General features: G+C 38.2%; 1 protein-coding gene across 1 annotated transcript; it reads right to left on the bottom strand.

Moving 5' to 3' along the window:
- Window positions 1–72: 72 nt before the first annotated feature.
- On the bottom strand, window positions 73–12,433 carry LOC145232748 (cholesterol 7-desaturase nvd 1-like). The gene is made up of 8 exons (XM_080097420.1): window positions 12,040–12,433; window positions 11,310–11,479; window positions 10,167–10,352; window positions 7,167–7,345; window positions 6,259–6,384; window positions 4,335–4,451; window positions 2,055–2,228; window positions 73–1,167 (listed from the first exon to the last, which is right to left on the bottom strand). The coding sequence occupies exons 1-8, from the start codon at window positions 12,357–12,359 to the stop codon at window positions 1,006–1,008; spliced, it is 1,434 nt and encodes a 477-aa protein (XP_079953546.1). The 5' UTR covers window positions 12,360–12,433; the 3' UTR covers window positions 73–1,005.
- Window positions 12,434–17,972: the final 5,539 nt, after the last annotated feature.

Genomic DNA, 17,972 nt, shown 5'->3' with positions numbered 1-17,972 from the left:
ACAGAACTTTGAAATAGAACTCTTTAATTAAACTCATGCAAAACGTTAATGAGTAGAAAAAGACACAAGACATTCGAAGCGAAATTAGAGGTTGCATTTGTGGGCAAAGTAATACGTTTTGAGTGGTGCATAAAAGTGGAAACAATCGCATTGCGTTAATGTACAGTAGATTATGGGGGTAGGACGAAAAAACAGAAAAAGAAACATTCACATTCATGCATAATCACGCTGTTATTTACAGGTCTATCATTTATGTACAAAATTTACTACTAAAACGTACGGTTCATACTTGCGAAAAATCGACACGGGAAACATTAAAACAAAACTATGGAACGGTTTGAAAACGTACAGGCACCACATCCGCTATGACGTCACTGTATTGGTGACGTCATTATCATTGATTTGTGAATATTAGAAGTTGTATTGGATGATGACTAATGATTTAATGATAAGGACATGATCGTTTATGCGTTATACTTGAGTTGCATTGATATTGCATTTTAGAACGATTCATTGTGTTTTGCGTTCGTAACTGATCAACATTAGAACGTTTTTTAATTGACCTTAACAGCAAAAGTAATACACTAAGATAAAAATACGTATTAGGGCCATTTTGTCTTGCATAATAAACCGTTGAATTTATGTCACCTTTTTCGAAAATTAAGCCAAACAAACAAAAAATAATGAGATAGGCTAGGTCCAATTTTTTTTTTGTATCAGTCAAAATGTTTTTCCACTCCAAAGTAGAAAAGCAGGGGGCCTTGTGAACTATTTCCCACGTTTTTATATGTTACAACTTAAGTTTTAAACCAAAGCCTTTTTATAACAAGATACTTAATTTATTTCCAAATTTCTGATTTAACAGTATAAAAAAACGTTTAAATTGTTTTGGTGTTAATATTTAACAGCGTCGCCTGACGAACATTAAAGATTGACGTAGCCGACAAATGTCCTATAAACCTACAACCAAATTTTTTTCACTCCCACCAATACATTACATGAATGTTACCAACTATTATCTTCCGATTTCATTTGCAGCCTGGGACTATTTTCTGAATAAAATTGCGAAAACCAGCGTCTGTATTTTGCGATGAGACTGTCTTCTTTCACCAGCCTGGGTCGTGGGCTAAAGGTCTTGTTGTTCCATATCATTACGTCCCTGTCAACCTGCAAAATAACTATGTTTGTATCTTATGTGCAACTTACAAGGCGAGGAATGATGCTTGTGATTTTACTGTGTAGCTCAGTTGGTAGAACGCGAGTCCCGGAAAGTCTCCTGTCGTGGGTTCGAATCCCACCGCAGGCTACATTTTTCTAGCGTGTGCCTTGCCATATGGGAATTCTTGGGAGACCAGCTGATTCGGTACACGCCTTTAATAGGCCTGGCGTATTATGATTTATCGATACGTATGCCGTGATCGCTGGTCTGCATCGACGCTTTAGGGCTGATCCCAGTATGAATATGTTTATCTTAGGTGATACGGTCGAACTGGTGCTTGACATACGAGGCAGGCAATGGTGCTTGTGATTCGACTTCCGACCGTCTCACCACTGAATCTGTGTAGGCGAGAGGCGGAAAGACTTTGCAGGCCAAAATTTTCTAGCCTACGCCTTGTCATATTGGAATGCTTGGTGACCGGCATCTAACGATATTTAGCGAACCTTAAGTACTGTGAGTTCCTGTGTTAGAAGCTCTACACCTCTAACAGATCTGGCGTACTATGATTTCTATGTGAGTGTGTCGTGATCGCTGGTCTGCATCAATGCTTCAGGGCGGATCCAAGTTAAGGATTTATGTCTTAATGTTGTAGCTTACCTATGTTTAAAATTTAGAAACGACAAAGTGACGCTCCTGTGCTACACTGAAAACTAGATAGTATCTGACCATTCAACAGGCAGCATGGTCATCGACGATCGCCGTTTATTCAATTAAATAACTAAGAATGGGAAGTATTTTCCTAGTAACGAAATCTGACGATGAATATCTTGTTATATATATATTTCGCCTAATGGCATTTGTGCTACAATTGATTAACTGTACAATTTCAATCTACCTGTATCGCTTCCATTATGAGAAATATTTTTCCTATCCAATTAGGAATTCTCCATGTTGCGTATAGGTTGTGTGTGAGGACTTGGTGCAAAGGCTCAACAGGTGTAAGACTTTGCACAAAGATGCCTTCGCCAAACGGACTGGTGAAGTGAAGATGCACAATTCCTGGACCAATCTAAATGCCACAAAATGCAACATTATACAGTGCCGGATTAAGGGTCTGCTGGCCTGCAGGCACATTTTATAAGTGGCCCGAAAATCAGGGTTGCCAACCAAAAAATTAGAATTATCAGTGTTGCCAAATCTTTTTAAAAACATCAAAAAGGAAGTGGCAACACGTTCAATTCTTCTTTTTTTAACGATTTTTGCAACATTTAATTCATCTGGAAAAACAGAGCTATCAAGATAAATACTTATTAGTTTAGAAAATAATTACATGACTAAATTTCTACTGATTTTAAAGTGGCTTGGATTTTTGACTTGCCTGTAGGCACGTGCCTACCGCCCAGTAGTTAATCCAGCACCCACATTATACAACTGCAACCGGTAAAATATTTGAAGTTTTCCTACTTGTTTTCTGACACCTAAGCAAAAAAAATTGTAATCTCAAAACTTTAGTTGAAAAGTGCAAAGTCTTTAGTATTTTTTTAACAACCTGTTGAGAATTATAAAATGCGTACCACTACTTGCTTTATCAAGAGGTTAAACCTCATTGGTGCGGTTAATAAGGCTTTTACTTGTACAGCAATGCACGTTTTTGTAGCATGTAATCATGTAAATGTTTGGCAAAGCACAAAAAAATCGGACAAACTCGCCGGCATGCCCAAATATAGATGTTGTAAAGCTAATGCATTTCAGTTTCACTCGCATTGTATCTAGCAACACGGACAACAATAAAATTGACCAAAATCGTGCTTTTAATGACTTGACTGATTGTTGTTCCTATGGTGACCTAGCGTGACGTTTCGATACATTATTTTCCACAAGGAATTTGACACCGAAAACAGAGTATTGAGTTTCGGTCACTTGTTCAGCAAGGCTCCCAATTGGAGTTTGCTTGAGGTGTAAAGTTCGCTTAGCTGTGGCCTATTGTGTGTGGGTGATTTTTCAAAAAGCATAAAGCTGTGAAAAGCAATTTTGGCAGTGGTAATAATAAATGTGTTTGTTTCTAAATAAATCCTGAAATCTGATTGCTCAAATTATCAGAAAAGTCCATAAGCCACAGTTTATATTCAAAACAGTACCTAATATTAATCTATTTCCCCCCTCAAAATATGCTTTAGAGCTCAATTTTTACGTACAATGCGTTATTTTGTTGTAATATTGAAAAAAAAAACGGCAAGCAAAATGTATTTTTAATCGAAGTCATATTTTAAAGGTCGTTGTTAGGTTATTATATCGTAAAGGTGACTATATATGTCAGGTTGATTTTTGAGATAAAACGCGGTAAATAAACAAGATTTAGCACGACAGCAGTCTGCGTGGCCTTTACTTTCGATTTGCCTGAACGATTAAATCTAGAGACCACGTTTAGCGTCAGCAAATAAATATAAAGAAACGATAAAACGAAAACGTGAATTAGCAGAAACAGCGATGGCGCCCACCTTTGGGTCGAGGTGAGACGGTCATATAATTTGTGCTAGCTATGCTTAGTCATTGCTTCAGAGTTATTAGTTAGTCTGGGCTTTTTGCGGTCGGGTTCAGGCTATAAAGTTAAAAACAAAACAGGCTGGATTCGGGTCTGGCTTTACACGTGGTACCGTTCGTTCAACAATTTCATCAATTTTTGAGCCTAATACGGGCTTCCCACTTACAACTCTACACATTGCACCAATCAGGATTCTTACACTTTTGCAAATACACTGATTTCATGTGCCAAACCCTTTATCCATGGACCTTGTAATTTGCAAAATTTAATGCTTTTCAGTACCCGATAGTTTAATAATTTGCGGCTTATAGTTCGCAGTATATGAACAAGCAAATATTATATGACAGGCCCTTGCAACCTAAGACACTGGTGTACTTTAAAAGATAGTGTTATAGCTATTGACTAGAGAAAAGCAAGTCCGAAAACTTATAGTAATGTTGTGTTGTTGCAGTGTTTGCATTCATAGAACACAACGCATAATCAACTGGAAAAATTGGACATGGCGATAGTTGGATGGGTAAAATATAACATAAGCAATCAAAATTCTGTTACAAAACGTTTTTACGGTGCCCCTTTAACGCTTGATGCCATAAGCACGTTATTATTTTGTTTAACAGTATCAGTATTACTTACTTGGTACACGTTGAGACTTAAATGGAAGCACGACCACTTCTTGAACAGGTTAAGATCATGAGTTAAATAGAACAACGATATATGAGGGGCATCTTCCGAGGCGCCTTTGCATTGAGCCTATCAACAACAATAAGAGATTGATTGAAGCTTAAAAACAATTTGCATACACCGAAATAATTATGCAAATATTTCAATATAAGGTATACATACAATGACGGTGGGCATTAATAATAATAATAATAATAACAACAACAAAGCTTAATGGTGCATTTATGAGTTAAAAAGGCAGTGAGTATGATTATATAATATAGCTTCCTTTACGAAATTGATCTGTTGGTGTTCGTGTCTAGTACTGAGTGAAATTCCCTAAAGCTAAACTTAATTATAATGTTCCGCAAAATAATCATAAATCCAGAAAAATAACTAATACGATTTCCTAACGTGGGTTACATGTATCTCTATAGTTACGAAGTACCAAAGAAGGAAAGTAAGAAACATGGCGCAAAAAATGGAGGTTGTTTAAAATTTAAACCCAACATTGTCACACCTGTGCCACTAAATGTGTGAAAGCTTGTTGCTTACTTCTGTCAGTCATTTTGATAAAGGGAGAACGTTAAAAAAGTGGAAAAAAACTTTGAAAAAAAAACGCCTGAAAGTGTAACATTACGTGACCTCGTTTCAAAAAAATAACTTTGTGTTTGTGTTGAAACCATCAATCACTTTTTTGTAGGCTAATTATAGGAAGCTTCGATCACGTCCGTTTCGTGTTTAGCAGGTTTCCTAATAATTCACGTACAAAGATTGATTTATTTTTATCTCATATCCCGCATTCTAAAGTAATTGGCCCAGATATAGCTTTATTGCAGCTAATCGTCGGTCAGGATGTTTGGGTACAATTTTTCAATACAATACTTCGATTTGGGTTAAAACCACTTTTTGGCGAATTTCGTACCTATAGTCTCACGTATGACTTTGGCGCACATAATAAATAAGTATTTGTTAGTTTTTAGCCTTAAAATGTCAGTAGAAATATAGTTTTTATCAGTGTGTTGCATCTTCAAAAACGGTTTGGAGTCACTGAATTAAAACACCGCTAGGGTCAACTTAGTATTACCGAAAAACAACATATCACCAACGGTTCATCGTCCTACAGCTAGCGGGGTTATGGGTGAAAGTTTTTGGACTCTTATCAAAATATTTATGGTGCCGGAAGATGCTATCGCAATCCGTGGCCAATTTATTTTTTTGCAAAATGAAAATGTTGCACACGGGCCTATGTTTACGAGTGGTATAAACCCGATCTAACCAGGAGCGAGATCTTAACCGAGATATTTTTTGTCAAACAACATCAATTGGCTGAGCATTCCGCGGCTTACGCCCACCGATACTTCTTTAATCCTCTAAATTTAGCTGGTGGTGTAAGATTAACGCTCTTAACTTGAAGTGCAATTGATCAAGAGTCCTCTGAATGTAACACAGGGGCATTTTTTTCGCCGCCTCTTTATAAACTTCATAAAATCGACATCATTTTCGAAAATGCATATTAGTCTAATAGTTCTGATCAGAGTTGGACGGTGCTTTTTTATTTGATAAAAAAGGTAAATACTAAGCACTAACAACGCGCTATTTTAAGAAGACAGCATACGTGTCCAATACATGATTGATTGTTGATCACCAAATTTACCCAAAAGCCAGCAAAAAAACATCAAAGAATATATATTCCACCAAAATATGTTTAGTATTGTCATTTCCTTATTCAAATAGAATCTCTAGGGGTTAATTTCAACACAAACTATGCTTAATTCCGTTTGGGGTTAAGAAGCATTACTACTATTTACCGTATTGAAGACGTCGTAGAAAAGAATTCGCAAAGTTCATTTGTCAGAAGGTCTATGTCAAGGTCAACTTATGTAAGAACAGTTACCTTGAAGATATGTTCGACAAAATTCCACCAGGAGTCAAACTGTGTGGAAAGGTTGGCACCGGAGAAGACGTTGGGAACATGAAGATGACCAAGATGCGCAAGATCCGATCCGTTCTCAGGGACATCCTGTGAAGAAAGGAAATTTCGTAAGCATTTCTTGCGTAAAAACGCCTTGAAAGTACGTCAGCCCTATAGTAAACCTTAACCTTTTTAATTTAAACTGCATCACGATGCATATAAGGTTTACTTGTACCATTTTACTACGTAGGTGTCTTAATGCCCAAATGCATCTGGTAATATTTTATATAACTTATAAGTGTTTACTTTTTTGTCTCTCTCAAACAGGGCGGATGTAATCTCTAACAAAACGCTGAAGCATTGCATCTTAATATTTTTCTAAATACGTAACGCTTTCCGTCTAACACACGTGCTTGCGGTTTACCACAAAAAAGTCCTGTTTAACCAACCAAAGCGGTGCCGTTTAAAATTCCAACCGGTGCAGACACAGTAAACAGAGTTGTAATCGGGCAGGGCTTTTCAGGTCGGGTTCAGGTCGGGTTCGGGTTTAGGTTTTTTCCACAAAAACGGACTTAATTCGGGCCCGACTTTACACTCTGTGTCAGTATTTTTTGAATAAATTTAACTAGCTAAGTAGCCAGTTGCTGGACCTGGCCTAATGTCAAACTGCCCTAAAATGCCTTGTTCAAGACCAATTGTCTATTGTGTTGGCCTTTCCTGAGGCTTCAATGTATATAGACCTGTCAATCAAACTTTCGGCCCCAAAACGGGCTTTTCAAAAACGGTTCGGGTTCGGGCCTGGTTTCAGACTTGTACTTTCGGGTTCGGGCTCCAATTTCAGTCCCATTTATAACTTTAACAGTAAATACACGTGTATAGTGGTTCCTCACCTGTATATGTGTGTTGGCGTGGTGTTCCACCCGTCCCTTGTACGTGAACTTGCCGTTAGTGATGCTCTTGATTTCAGGGATTTCCCACTGCGGTGGTACGTTGTCGCAATGATACCAGACGTAAATTGCTCCGTTGATTTCAGTGCAGGGCCATGATTTTGTTTTGGCGAAGTTTGGAACTGAAAGGCAAATTTTGTCCGTTACAAAGAAATCAACAATGCTTGGCAAAAATACCTATTGAATTTAAGGAATTTGAAAACAAATGAAAAAAAAACAAGTTAAAGGGGGTTCAAGGCAATTTGGTGAAATTCCTGATAATAGGGATAATCGCCTAAATCTGGAATTAAATTAAGTCGTTTATTTAAATAAATGGTAACAAAGAAGCAAATGCTTCTGACTCAAAATCAGTAAACAGGAAGTTGTCAAAAACGAAGATTTGACTACGTGGGCATTGTCAGTCTCTAAAAACTGATTTAAATAGAATTCAATTTTTTCAATTGGTTTTCATTTACTACTTTTTTCGCCGTTACCAGTATCAATTCGTAATGCATTAACATGCGGAATCGATCTTAGAAAAATAATTTTCTGAAAAGTTTTAAAATTACTTAGACTTGAAAAAAAAACAGCGGTATAGGCAGGGTTGCCATCGACATGGAACTCGAAATAAGGACACACGAACAATTCGACTTTCATGTCAAACAAAACAAACGTTTCTGAACAAATCTTTGCATTTATACGAGCCTTGACATATCACATGTGTAGCAATCAACGCATAAAAACAATTAATATTACTTTTTGCCAGGAACATTCTGTTCCAACTCCTTGTTCGTAGAAAACACTTAGTGCATCTCACGACAGCCCAGGTCTAGGTTTACTTTTAGCAGGGATTTGACTTGTAATTGTTAAAAATATGACAAAATAAGGACTCAAGTCAAAAACAAGGACAGTTGTTAGAAATAAGGACAAAACTTTTCTAAGACATTCAAAATAAAAATAAGGACAAATCTTAGAAATGAGGACGGTATGGCAACCCTGGGTATAGGCTATCTAAAAGTGTTGTGTCATTTTTAAAAAGCAAAATCGTTTTCCAACAGTTAAAGACCGACTTGTATGAACTTAGGCCTTGAAAGCCACAAGAAAACAGTTGCTTCGTTCGGAATGAGTACTTTATTGTTATGTGCGGTAGTTCTTACTTTAGAAGGGGGAAGTTTCTATTGATAGATGCTTTGCATTCATGAGTCATGAGGTCACGTTTAACCTCATGATACTTAGCGCATGTCTCATGGAAATGCCCTTGCATATCTCATGCTGCAGCGGAAAGTCCAAGTTATGAACCCTTACATGTCAATACGTAAGTTTCAATTCAACTATAGGTACTTGGTTATCTTTTCAATACATATTTATTGTACTAATCAGTAAGGCCTCAAAAACTTTCAATAAAAAAGTTTACTATTCGATTTTGAGATTGTTTAACTTACTACAGAAGGGCCTTAAAGGTTAACTTTGCATGCTTTGATGAAACATTTTAGCAGGAAAAACTGTTTAAAAAAGATATCGGTGTCTAAACGATAATGTCAGTGTGACAATAAAAAGTGAGTGTAAATTTTATCTTCAAAATCTGTCTAATGGTAAATGACAGAAAATAGTGGTAACATAGTAATCCCATTGCACATACAAAAGTTCTTGAAAACGACATCCCTCATCTTATCAGTTTCAACATGACATCATGCTTTCGCAAGCACAGCACGCAAAAAATCCCAACCACAAAAAAATGTCCATGGTTGCGTTAAGTATTCGAGTCAAGTCATTTACGAATAACCCGTTGCACGATTGGTAATTTTTGAGTGAGATTACGTGATTTTTAGTCAATGGCGCAACGTTGCATTTTTCGCATTCCGAAACAACGAAAGTTTCGATTCGCGGTTCAGTTACCCTGACGACATCAGTCGTTATTGTTCTATCACGCATTGGTAGGTAACGTTGTGCTAATACTTTTTTGACTGATGGACGTTTGATGAAAGTTTAACCCCAGGGTGATTGCGTATACCAGTGGTTCTTAACCTTTTTGGTGTGGTTTCCCACTAAAGTCAACCACCAACTTCGAATTTCCCCCTGTGTTATTTTTATACTGATGTTTTGTGCCCTACGTTAACAAAAAAAATTATCCTTTTAATGAAATAATTTTGTGAAGCGATTTGGTCTGGAACTCCAAAGGTATACTGCAATCTTATTTAGTTTAAATAGTGCTTCTGTGAGAGATTAAAGTTTTTGGAATTTTGAAGAGTCTCCTCTACTTGCAATAGTCATTTATTGCATCACAATCAACAAAGGAACGGCTTTTATTCGCGCACAACAGCAAAGTCATTGATACTTTTAGTCTTGTCTGTGATGTAACAAACGGCCTTTGGATTTGTATGTGTCTTGTAAGCCTTGCTGAAAATAATCTAACATGCTGTTGCGGAAAAAATATTAGTAAAGTAACATTCAACGATTAATTCAAAGCCGGGTTCGACCCTCGGGCCCGAGTTTGGTCACCTGACTTAGATAATTTCCCTCTGAAAACATTAAATTTCCCACTAGTGGGAAATTTCCCACCGGTTAAGAACCACTGGCGTAAACAATTCGGAAATTAATTTATAGACTAATAGCCTAATCCGAAATTGCGCAACTAAATGCAACCAAGTTTATAGAGCTCTTCTGGCAAATGTAATTTTATTCCGACGTTTCGACGTCCTATACAGGTCGTCTTCATCAGGGTAAATAACACTGAATGGGACTAGTACATTGTGCCGTCGTCCAGCAAAATGGTATTGATACCATTATTGGGAAATCAATATAGATTCTTTACTTTCATCATGATTGAGCCCTGCACATGATTAGCACATAGTTTTGTAAACTTTTAACTATTGCAACGGACTCGAAATCATAAAGAAATAAACAGTCAGCATACCATGGGCACGGCAGTGCACCAAGTAAATGAGATTAACAGGTGGTTCTTACTTTTTGTGGAATATGGAATATCTGTACACTGGCCGTCTCCGGAAAACGTCCATCCGTGGAATGGACATTCCAAGCAGTCGTCCTTTACTCTGCCGCCAATTGCGAGATTCCCACCCATATGTGGGCAGTAAGCGTCCAGTATGTGTGCTTTACCAGCTTTTGTTCGGTAAACTGCAAAGTGTTCGCCTGCAAAACGTTATTGGTTTAATTTTGTGACACAAAATAGTGTACAAGATAGAAGTACATGATATAGGAAGTAAAATTAGGGTCAAAACCAGCAAGTACAACCCGAAACCCGTTCCAAACCCGAAATGATGCCGAATTCAGCTTGTTTAGTTCAAACGTGACTCCTAACCTTTATAGAAAAGCCGTATAAGTAACTTTATTTTGCTTTACCGATTGTATTTTCGTCGGTATTTTTGTCTCAAAATGTCCGATTGTTAGACAATACCGTGTGGGAAACATAAGGCAACCCTATGAGGTAAAATGACAAGTTACGTAACTCAGTTTGTTTGTACATCACGTGACCTCATTACCGGCGTTTACTTTGGGTCATAAACATTTACGGCGACCGGCAGAAACGTTTGTATCTCGTGATACCGAACCTCTAACGACACCGTAAAATAACACTCGTAGAACTTTAGTTACGGCAAGTGCATCGACCAAACGAAGACCCTTTTCTAATATCGACACATACAACGCGATTGTAGGGCAAAGCAAAATGGTTCGGCCAAAGCAATGACGTTAACACTGGAGGTGACGTCATCGTTTAATTTTTAATCGATCGGAATAGGTGTCAGCAAAAATACTGCGAGATACGTATGGCACATAAAAGTAAACGACATGTGTGTTCGGAATAATAAATCACTTTTACTACGTCGTGAGGCGGACGCAGGCAAAATGAAAGCGGTTTTGAAGCTATTTATGGCTTGATATATAAATCCCGTTACCTTACATACCTGAGTTAAATCGCGTTTGTTAAACTGTTAGCTAAACATGGTGTTAATTTTTGCCTAGATTTCGAGAGTTGTAAATGTAACCTCAAAATAGAGCTAGGTTATTTATGAAAGAGAGTCTGTGTTAAACATCACGTAGGCTAAACTCATAATCATTTACAATGTTTTCTCATATCCCGAAACCTACCGAGTGCTGTAACTTCTTTGACTTGACTTCTGCCCAATTGCAAACTATCAAGTAATCTGAACCATCCGTTAGGGAAGACGGGAGGCAGATCTTCACCTATCTTCCTCCTCTTGCGAATCATGTTTGCAACTTCTCTCTTCGAAACTGCACCCGCCTCATGACTGAGATATCTGCGAGAAAATTGTGACCAGTTTTAATGCCTTAGGTTTTGTCATAAGCCTTAAGAGAACCACTCCCAAAACTTTTAACGCTTTGACCTATTGTTACAACGGTCCCAGGTTTTACCCATTATCGGGAAACTAACCCCAATCCCCAGTTAGGGTTGGGCATATGTCTTATGTTGATATCTATTTTCGAGGGAACGGGTGACCTAGGGGTGTGTGTAGGGAGTTTTTTGGGGGGAGGGTGAATAAAGAGCTGTTAAAATTATCGACGATTTGATAATTGGATAAGTTACAATGGCATTTGGTACTGTCAAGCCCAATTTTGTAATCGCAAAATGAATGCTAAACATGATACATAGCGTTAGGTAACACAGTAGCACATTTCAAAACAAAAACGTTGCCTTAATCCTTCCTTATCGGAACGTGACCAACAAGCGTGTAAAATGGCTTTGTGTTATTGAGCACAACTTGTCAAAGTTTCGTTCTTTTAGGCCTTTGAAAAACACACAATGGACGTTCCGGGTAAACCCATTGTCAAATAGCGTTGTTTCATTATTTAAACTTACCCGATGGAACCTAGCCTTTTGACTCGATCAATAGGGCGAAACAATAGAACTCCGAGAAAGTAAAGGGCAAGAGGCACACCGCATAAGTAAAACAGAAGAGTCAAAAGTGTGTAAATCCATTTCAGGCGGACGAAAAGATCCAAATCGGCGTTCGACAACTCCACTGTGACGGCGTGCGCGGTGCCATTATGACGTTGGTCATGCTCGAGTGCTCCCATCATTGTGTATCCGGTCGAGGCAACATCTTGCAGGGCCCCTAGCACAGGTGATAGAATGTTGCTATAGAGCAATTTGGGTAGGGACACAATTAGCCCGCTCATTGCAAAACTACCAAGGTGACTACTGTTTGCCCTATACCTTTATTGAGTGGTATCTGTCAAAACATGATAAAAGTTGCGTGAAACATGGTCTCACAGGCAAAGATCAACAAAACTCATTTCCGAAAAAAAAATTTCCATTGAAAGTAGGTATGTTTTTCAGAGTACTGTTGCATGTACGAAGTGATTTTAAGATCGCTTTAGCTCATTGTAAACTGGCCCACCTATTAGTTTACACACTAAGTAGGCAAAGTCAAATATGTGATTTATAGACCAACCTAACCAAATAAATTTTAAATCATCAAACCTATCCTTACCAACCTCTTCTACTTGACCTATTTCCGATGCAAAACACTTGCTTCATCCGTTTACCAAGCCGCTGATCTACAAAACTAAAACGCAACGCACACCTTTCAAAACCAACTAATAAAGGTCTTGCGCAAAACGGAAGAAGCATAACAATGAGAAAGTCTTACCTCACCGGGTTGCATACATGTTATATTTACGTCACTACACGCGGAAGCTTTGTGTAGCTATACAGCTGACTTCCTGTGAAGGCCCATGCAATTACATTCAATGTGGTAGCGTCCTAACTGTCTTCCACACTGCTTGAAAGTACATTGTTGAACCGATTTATTACAACTGAAGAAGACTTGCTCGCATTGCTAACGAATGACATCACAAAACGTGACGACATTAATCACTTAGGACGTGTCCAAAAACCTTAAATTTCAAAATACTAGTATAACACCATACCGTCAGTGGTGGGATTCGGCCGGTTCGCACCGGTTCTAAAGAACCGTCTCACGAACTTTTATGAGGTCAGCGAACCGGTTAGCGGTACTGGTTACTGTCAATGGATTTACTTTCAATGAATCGGCTGAAAAATATGACTTTTGTGATAGAACCGGCTGACAAAAAGTTTGAATCCCACCACTGCATACCATCATTGTTAAACTATTTTCTTTATGTTGCTGAAGCTAATATCCAAAATGTTGACAAAAACAAACGACTGCAAAGAATACTGCAACAAGCATTGCCTACATTGTCATCGTCACGCACGTTCACAAACAACATTGTGGTGAGCGCATGAAATATGCACCTGTTTGCCTGAAAGCGTTATTAGCGTGCAAAAGCGTCACGGTTTAGCTGCAGCGAGTTTGCTGAAGCAACCCGCCGGTATCGGTCTCACATAATAATCACAACATCATAACAGATTGCACGTCCGGTTATTGCGTCTCATCACTACGCGTTGACGCGCTTTCGAACAAAACAATCGCTGCGTCCATTATGATGACGTCATTTCCGCTCGTTTGATCCGCTTCGAGTCTCAACTGTGACGTCATACAATAGACACCTAAGCTGATATATTCGAGAATATAAGTTAAAGTTTTTACCACTTTTGTTAAGTTTACATACATATACTAAGGACGAAAAAACAAAGAAATTGGCAAGAAATTAATGAATGTGGATTTTTAAGCCTTTTTGGTCACCAAACCCGAAAAAAATGTGTCTGGTCAGTGCAGCTGTCTTGTGCTCACGTAACCGTGCATTTCTGCAATAGAAAGCGTGTCTGATGGTCCTGCAAATCACCCTAGGGCGGAACGAGCTAATCATGGCCATAATAAAGACTCGGACACGATTTCCACATCAAGTTATCTTATATTTTTATCGAAGGCCCTTAGAACAGACACTTTAAAAACACGAATAAATATAATGTTGTTGCCTGGTATATTTCATAAACCATCATTATGCACTTTAGGCATTTTGCACTGAACTGATTTGATGTTTCTACGTCTCAACTCTCAGTCGCGTTGTCTTCATTGCGGTAATGCTTGTTTTTCTGTGTAATCTTTATGAAAAATTTCCTTCATAAAAATAGTTTTTTCGCGATGTCTAATATCAAGTAAAACTGTTCTCCAAATATCCCCAAAAATTCAAAACAGTGAACAATTTTAACTCATCACACTCCTACAGTTCAAAATACAAGAAAACAAAGTTCTAAAAGTATTACTTCAACTAAAAGCATTTCTGCAGTGCGTCATGCCTTTGCATTTAGTTTCTAAGTACTTTGCTTTGGCACAAATTTGAAACGCATGACAAACATATGCCTTCACACTACTTTCCTATACAGCAGCAACGAACATGTTTTTTGTTTCGTTCCGGACTTTTGACGCCGGTAACTACGACAAACCGTGACCTCAGATCACGTGACCTCACGACGAAACCCGTATCTCTCCTGGCATTGTTATCTCTTTTTTCGCGCCGCAGAACGAAGCTAAGTGATGAATAGGAAATCCGTCATGGAGTAATGAGAAACGCCCTTCAGAATATTTCGCATTGCAGAAATGTGAGAAACTGTAGGTACACCAGAGATGTAATCGGGGTCGAAAGTGAGACCCGAAACCCTTTTCGAACCCGATATATTTTTAAACTAAACACTAATTAGGCCCGAAGGTTGGTGAAATTGCGGCACAAATGGTGCCTAGTGTAAAAACTGACTCGAATCAAGCTTATTTTATTCCAATTTAGGACCAAAACCTCAAGCGCCGAATTTCGAATTTGAGTTACACTATAACACATAAGTAGAAATCATGCGTATTTGCTAATTTTCAAAAAGCCTACACAAAATATATGTTAAATCAATGTTTTTAATTGAATCCGTATACAATTAAAAAAATGGCCAGTCATCGTGTTTTCGATTACCAAGCAAAACAAACGTAGACAAAATACATTCGAAAATCTTGTTTAGTGTGCATGAAATATTACGTATTAATATTCTAAGCACACTCCGCCAAGTTCAAAAAAGGTCTCAAATACGAGCATAACACGTTTAATTAGACATTGCCCGCCCATCGAGAATAAAAATGAAACAAACAATATGACAATTTTAAGCAAATACCATACTATAAACATAGCCCTCTGGCAAACACAGGCTTCAAGCTTGCATATGAGACCGTTTGCAACCGCTACTGCAATGATTAACCTTTCTGGGCGACGCATGCTGTTTAGGTCATAATATTGAGCATTGTTTATAGTTGCTTGTCTTCGAAACGTGACTGTAAACACAGACTGCATGTAATGTTGCCAATAAACATAAACCGCATCAATGGTATACATCTTTGAAACACTTGCTAACACTTTTGTCTGCTGATTTTAACGTTCAAATCAAGTTTTTGCAGACCTGCTTTTAAATTGCGATGCGTTTCGCTATTTCGTGTATTTTGTTTGTAAACAAGCTACCCAATATAACCTACAGCCTGAATATAAACGCCTTTTTGGGGGTTTACAAGCTGCCCAGAAATAGAAGACATAACCAATTTGGGCGTTGACTGTAAAAAAAACAGAAAATACAAAATAATACCATCAGTTTTTAAGTCAACAAAATTCAGGGAATTGCGGCCACAAAAAGCAATAACTTCCCAAGCCTGCTTCAAAGATGCAACGGAAGATAAGTGTTTAATATGAAACCTATTCTGTTTACCCTTTCTCGTAATTCTTGATAAAGCATCGATGATAAACAATCCTATGGAAAATACCACAGCTATAGGACTCACAGAATTCCAAAATCGAACATGAATTTCCTTAACCACTATACAATGTGGTCAAATCAGTTTAACAAATGCATAATGGTTCAGGTGGCCACGCCTACCAGAATTTGGCTGCGCGAGCGCATCTATTTACCAACGCGTGGTCTAGCGACGGAAAGACAGCGTTCTCAGATCCGGCTCGTCCTTTGTTGACTGTACATTAAACGCTTCAGCGGGCACGTTTTACCTCACAGGTTTCACAATCATTCCTACAAAGACTTCCGTTAACAAAGAGGCTGGGTTACTTTCTTACCACCAGTTGAACCTTTGCCTACTGTGACATGGGAAACTGTTTTTTCCTATATTAGGATGGGGTAATACAAGTAGCAGTTTCATGCTATTATGTTTTTAAGGATTTAGTTTGTTTTGTTTGGTCGACTGCACGAAACTCGATAAGGCACCCGCTTTATACTTGCAAGGGCACAACAGAACAAGGTCTTTATTGTTAACTAAATTAAATCACAAACTTGCTTATAACACGCCCTGGTTCTGATTGCGCGAAGCTCGTTAGGAAACCCACTTTCAGCATGCCAATAAGTCATGCATGTAACAAGAGCTACAGTTGACTGCACGTAGCTCGTTAAGAAACCTGAATCAAGCCTACAAAGTGTACACGTAGTGCTATACAACTAAAATGCACCCCATACGGAAATCGTTCAGATCATCGTTCATGCAACATTCAGTTTTATAATTTCGTAGCAATCTAACAGATTTTGTTCTATCATACGCAGTTACCACAAATAGTCTGGATTTTCTGATAAACCTCAGATATAGAATGTCCCTGTTTCCAAAACGGGTAACACCACAAAGTCTATACTAATATTTGCCGAAGCCACAACACAGATAAATACAAGGCCAGTTTAGGGCAGAGGTAAAAAGGATCGAGCATCAAAAGGTGCGGTCACAAAAACCTTTTTTCTAAAGGTTCTCTCGCTAACCCTGGCCCTACCCCTTATAGAAGACCCATGTCACGAATCACTTATTCTCGAACATTCCACCAATTTTTGTCTTGCATTGTAGCGTGGCGGGCTACTACCTGAAGGGTTTAGCATTCCGTGGCTTCTACTCTAAACGGGGGACTGCCTCGGCAAATTTGAAGCCTGAAAACAATGCCGTGTGCACGTACTCTTGTTATTGCCCTTATTTGCCACGTAAAATGCTGTCATACAGAAATACTGGAGTGTCACCGTGTTTTCAATTACTAAGCAAAACAAACTTAGTCAGATTTCATTATCCAAACAAAACAGCTATGCATATATTAATTAAATGTGCATTTTAGCAACCAAAACAGGTATAGGACATAACTTTGAAAATAATCTGTTCATATTTGTTGACGATTTTAGGTTTTAAACGTCAAAACTATTTCGATTTGTACATGCCAACAGCAATTTCAAACCGATTGTCCAAAAACAAACTTATATAAGCAACAAGATTTTAAGATACTGACTACAGACCTATACCCTATCTATGTGCTAGAAGCGACATTTTAACGAGCTGTAGATTATAGATTAACAAATCTCCCGTCTTGAAAGTTACTGAAATTTCTGTACTTTTACCTACTATACATGGTTCGCCGGGTGTCTGTTGACTTAGTAAACGTCACTATGTACGTTTGGCTGTCACACTCTTAACTCGTCTCATCTTAACCCTCGACGGGTAAACACTAGAAAAATTCCGTTCAGCATAAGGTCATAAGTGCACGGTGTCAGAAATTTAGAACCCTTTGAGTTAAAAATTAACGCCAATGCCGTTTTACTACATTGGTGGTTTTATATCACGTAGACATTAAAGTGTTGTTAGGCTTGCAGGTGCCGCTAATGTAAACATAACAACTCGGCACTAAAACGTTTGTTGTTAGTTACCATCGACCTTTTATATTTTTATAACTGTCTGAGGTTTGTTTTGTTGTCCTTTCACCGAGTTAGTTCAGAATTCTAACCGTGTTGTTGTTTAAGGCTGCTCAATATGCAGTGGCTAGTTTTTGTTTAGGCCACGGTTTTTCTTGCTAATACTACGGGTTATCCTT

The sequence above is a fragment of the Phallusia mammillata genome, chromosome 6 (assembly GCF_965637545.1).
Source record: "Phallusia mammillata chromosome 6, kaPhaMamm4.hap1.1, whole genome shotgun sequence".
Taxonomy (NCBI): Eukaryota; Metazoa; Chordata; class Ascidiacea; order Phlebobranchia; family Ascidiidae; genus Phallusia; species Phallusia mammillata.
This window is presented reverse-complemented; position numbering and strand designations above follow the sequence as displayed.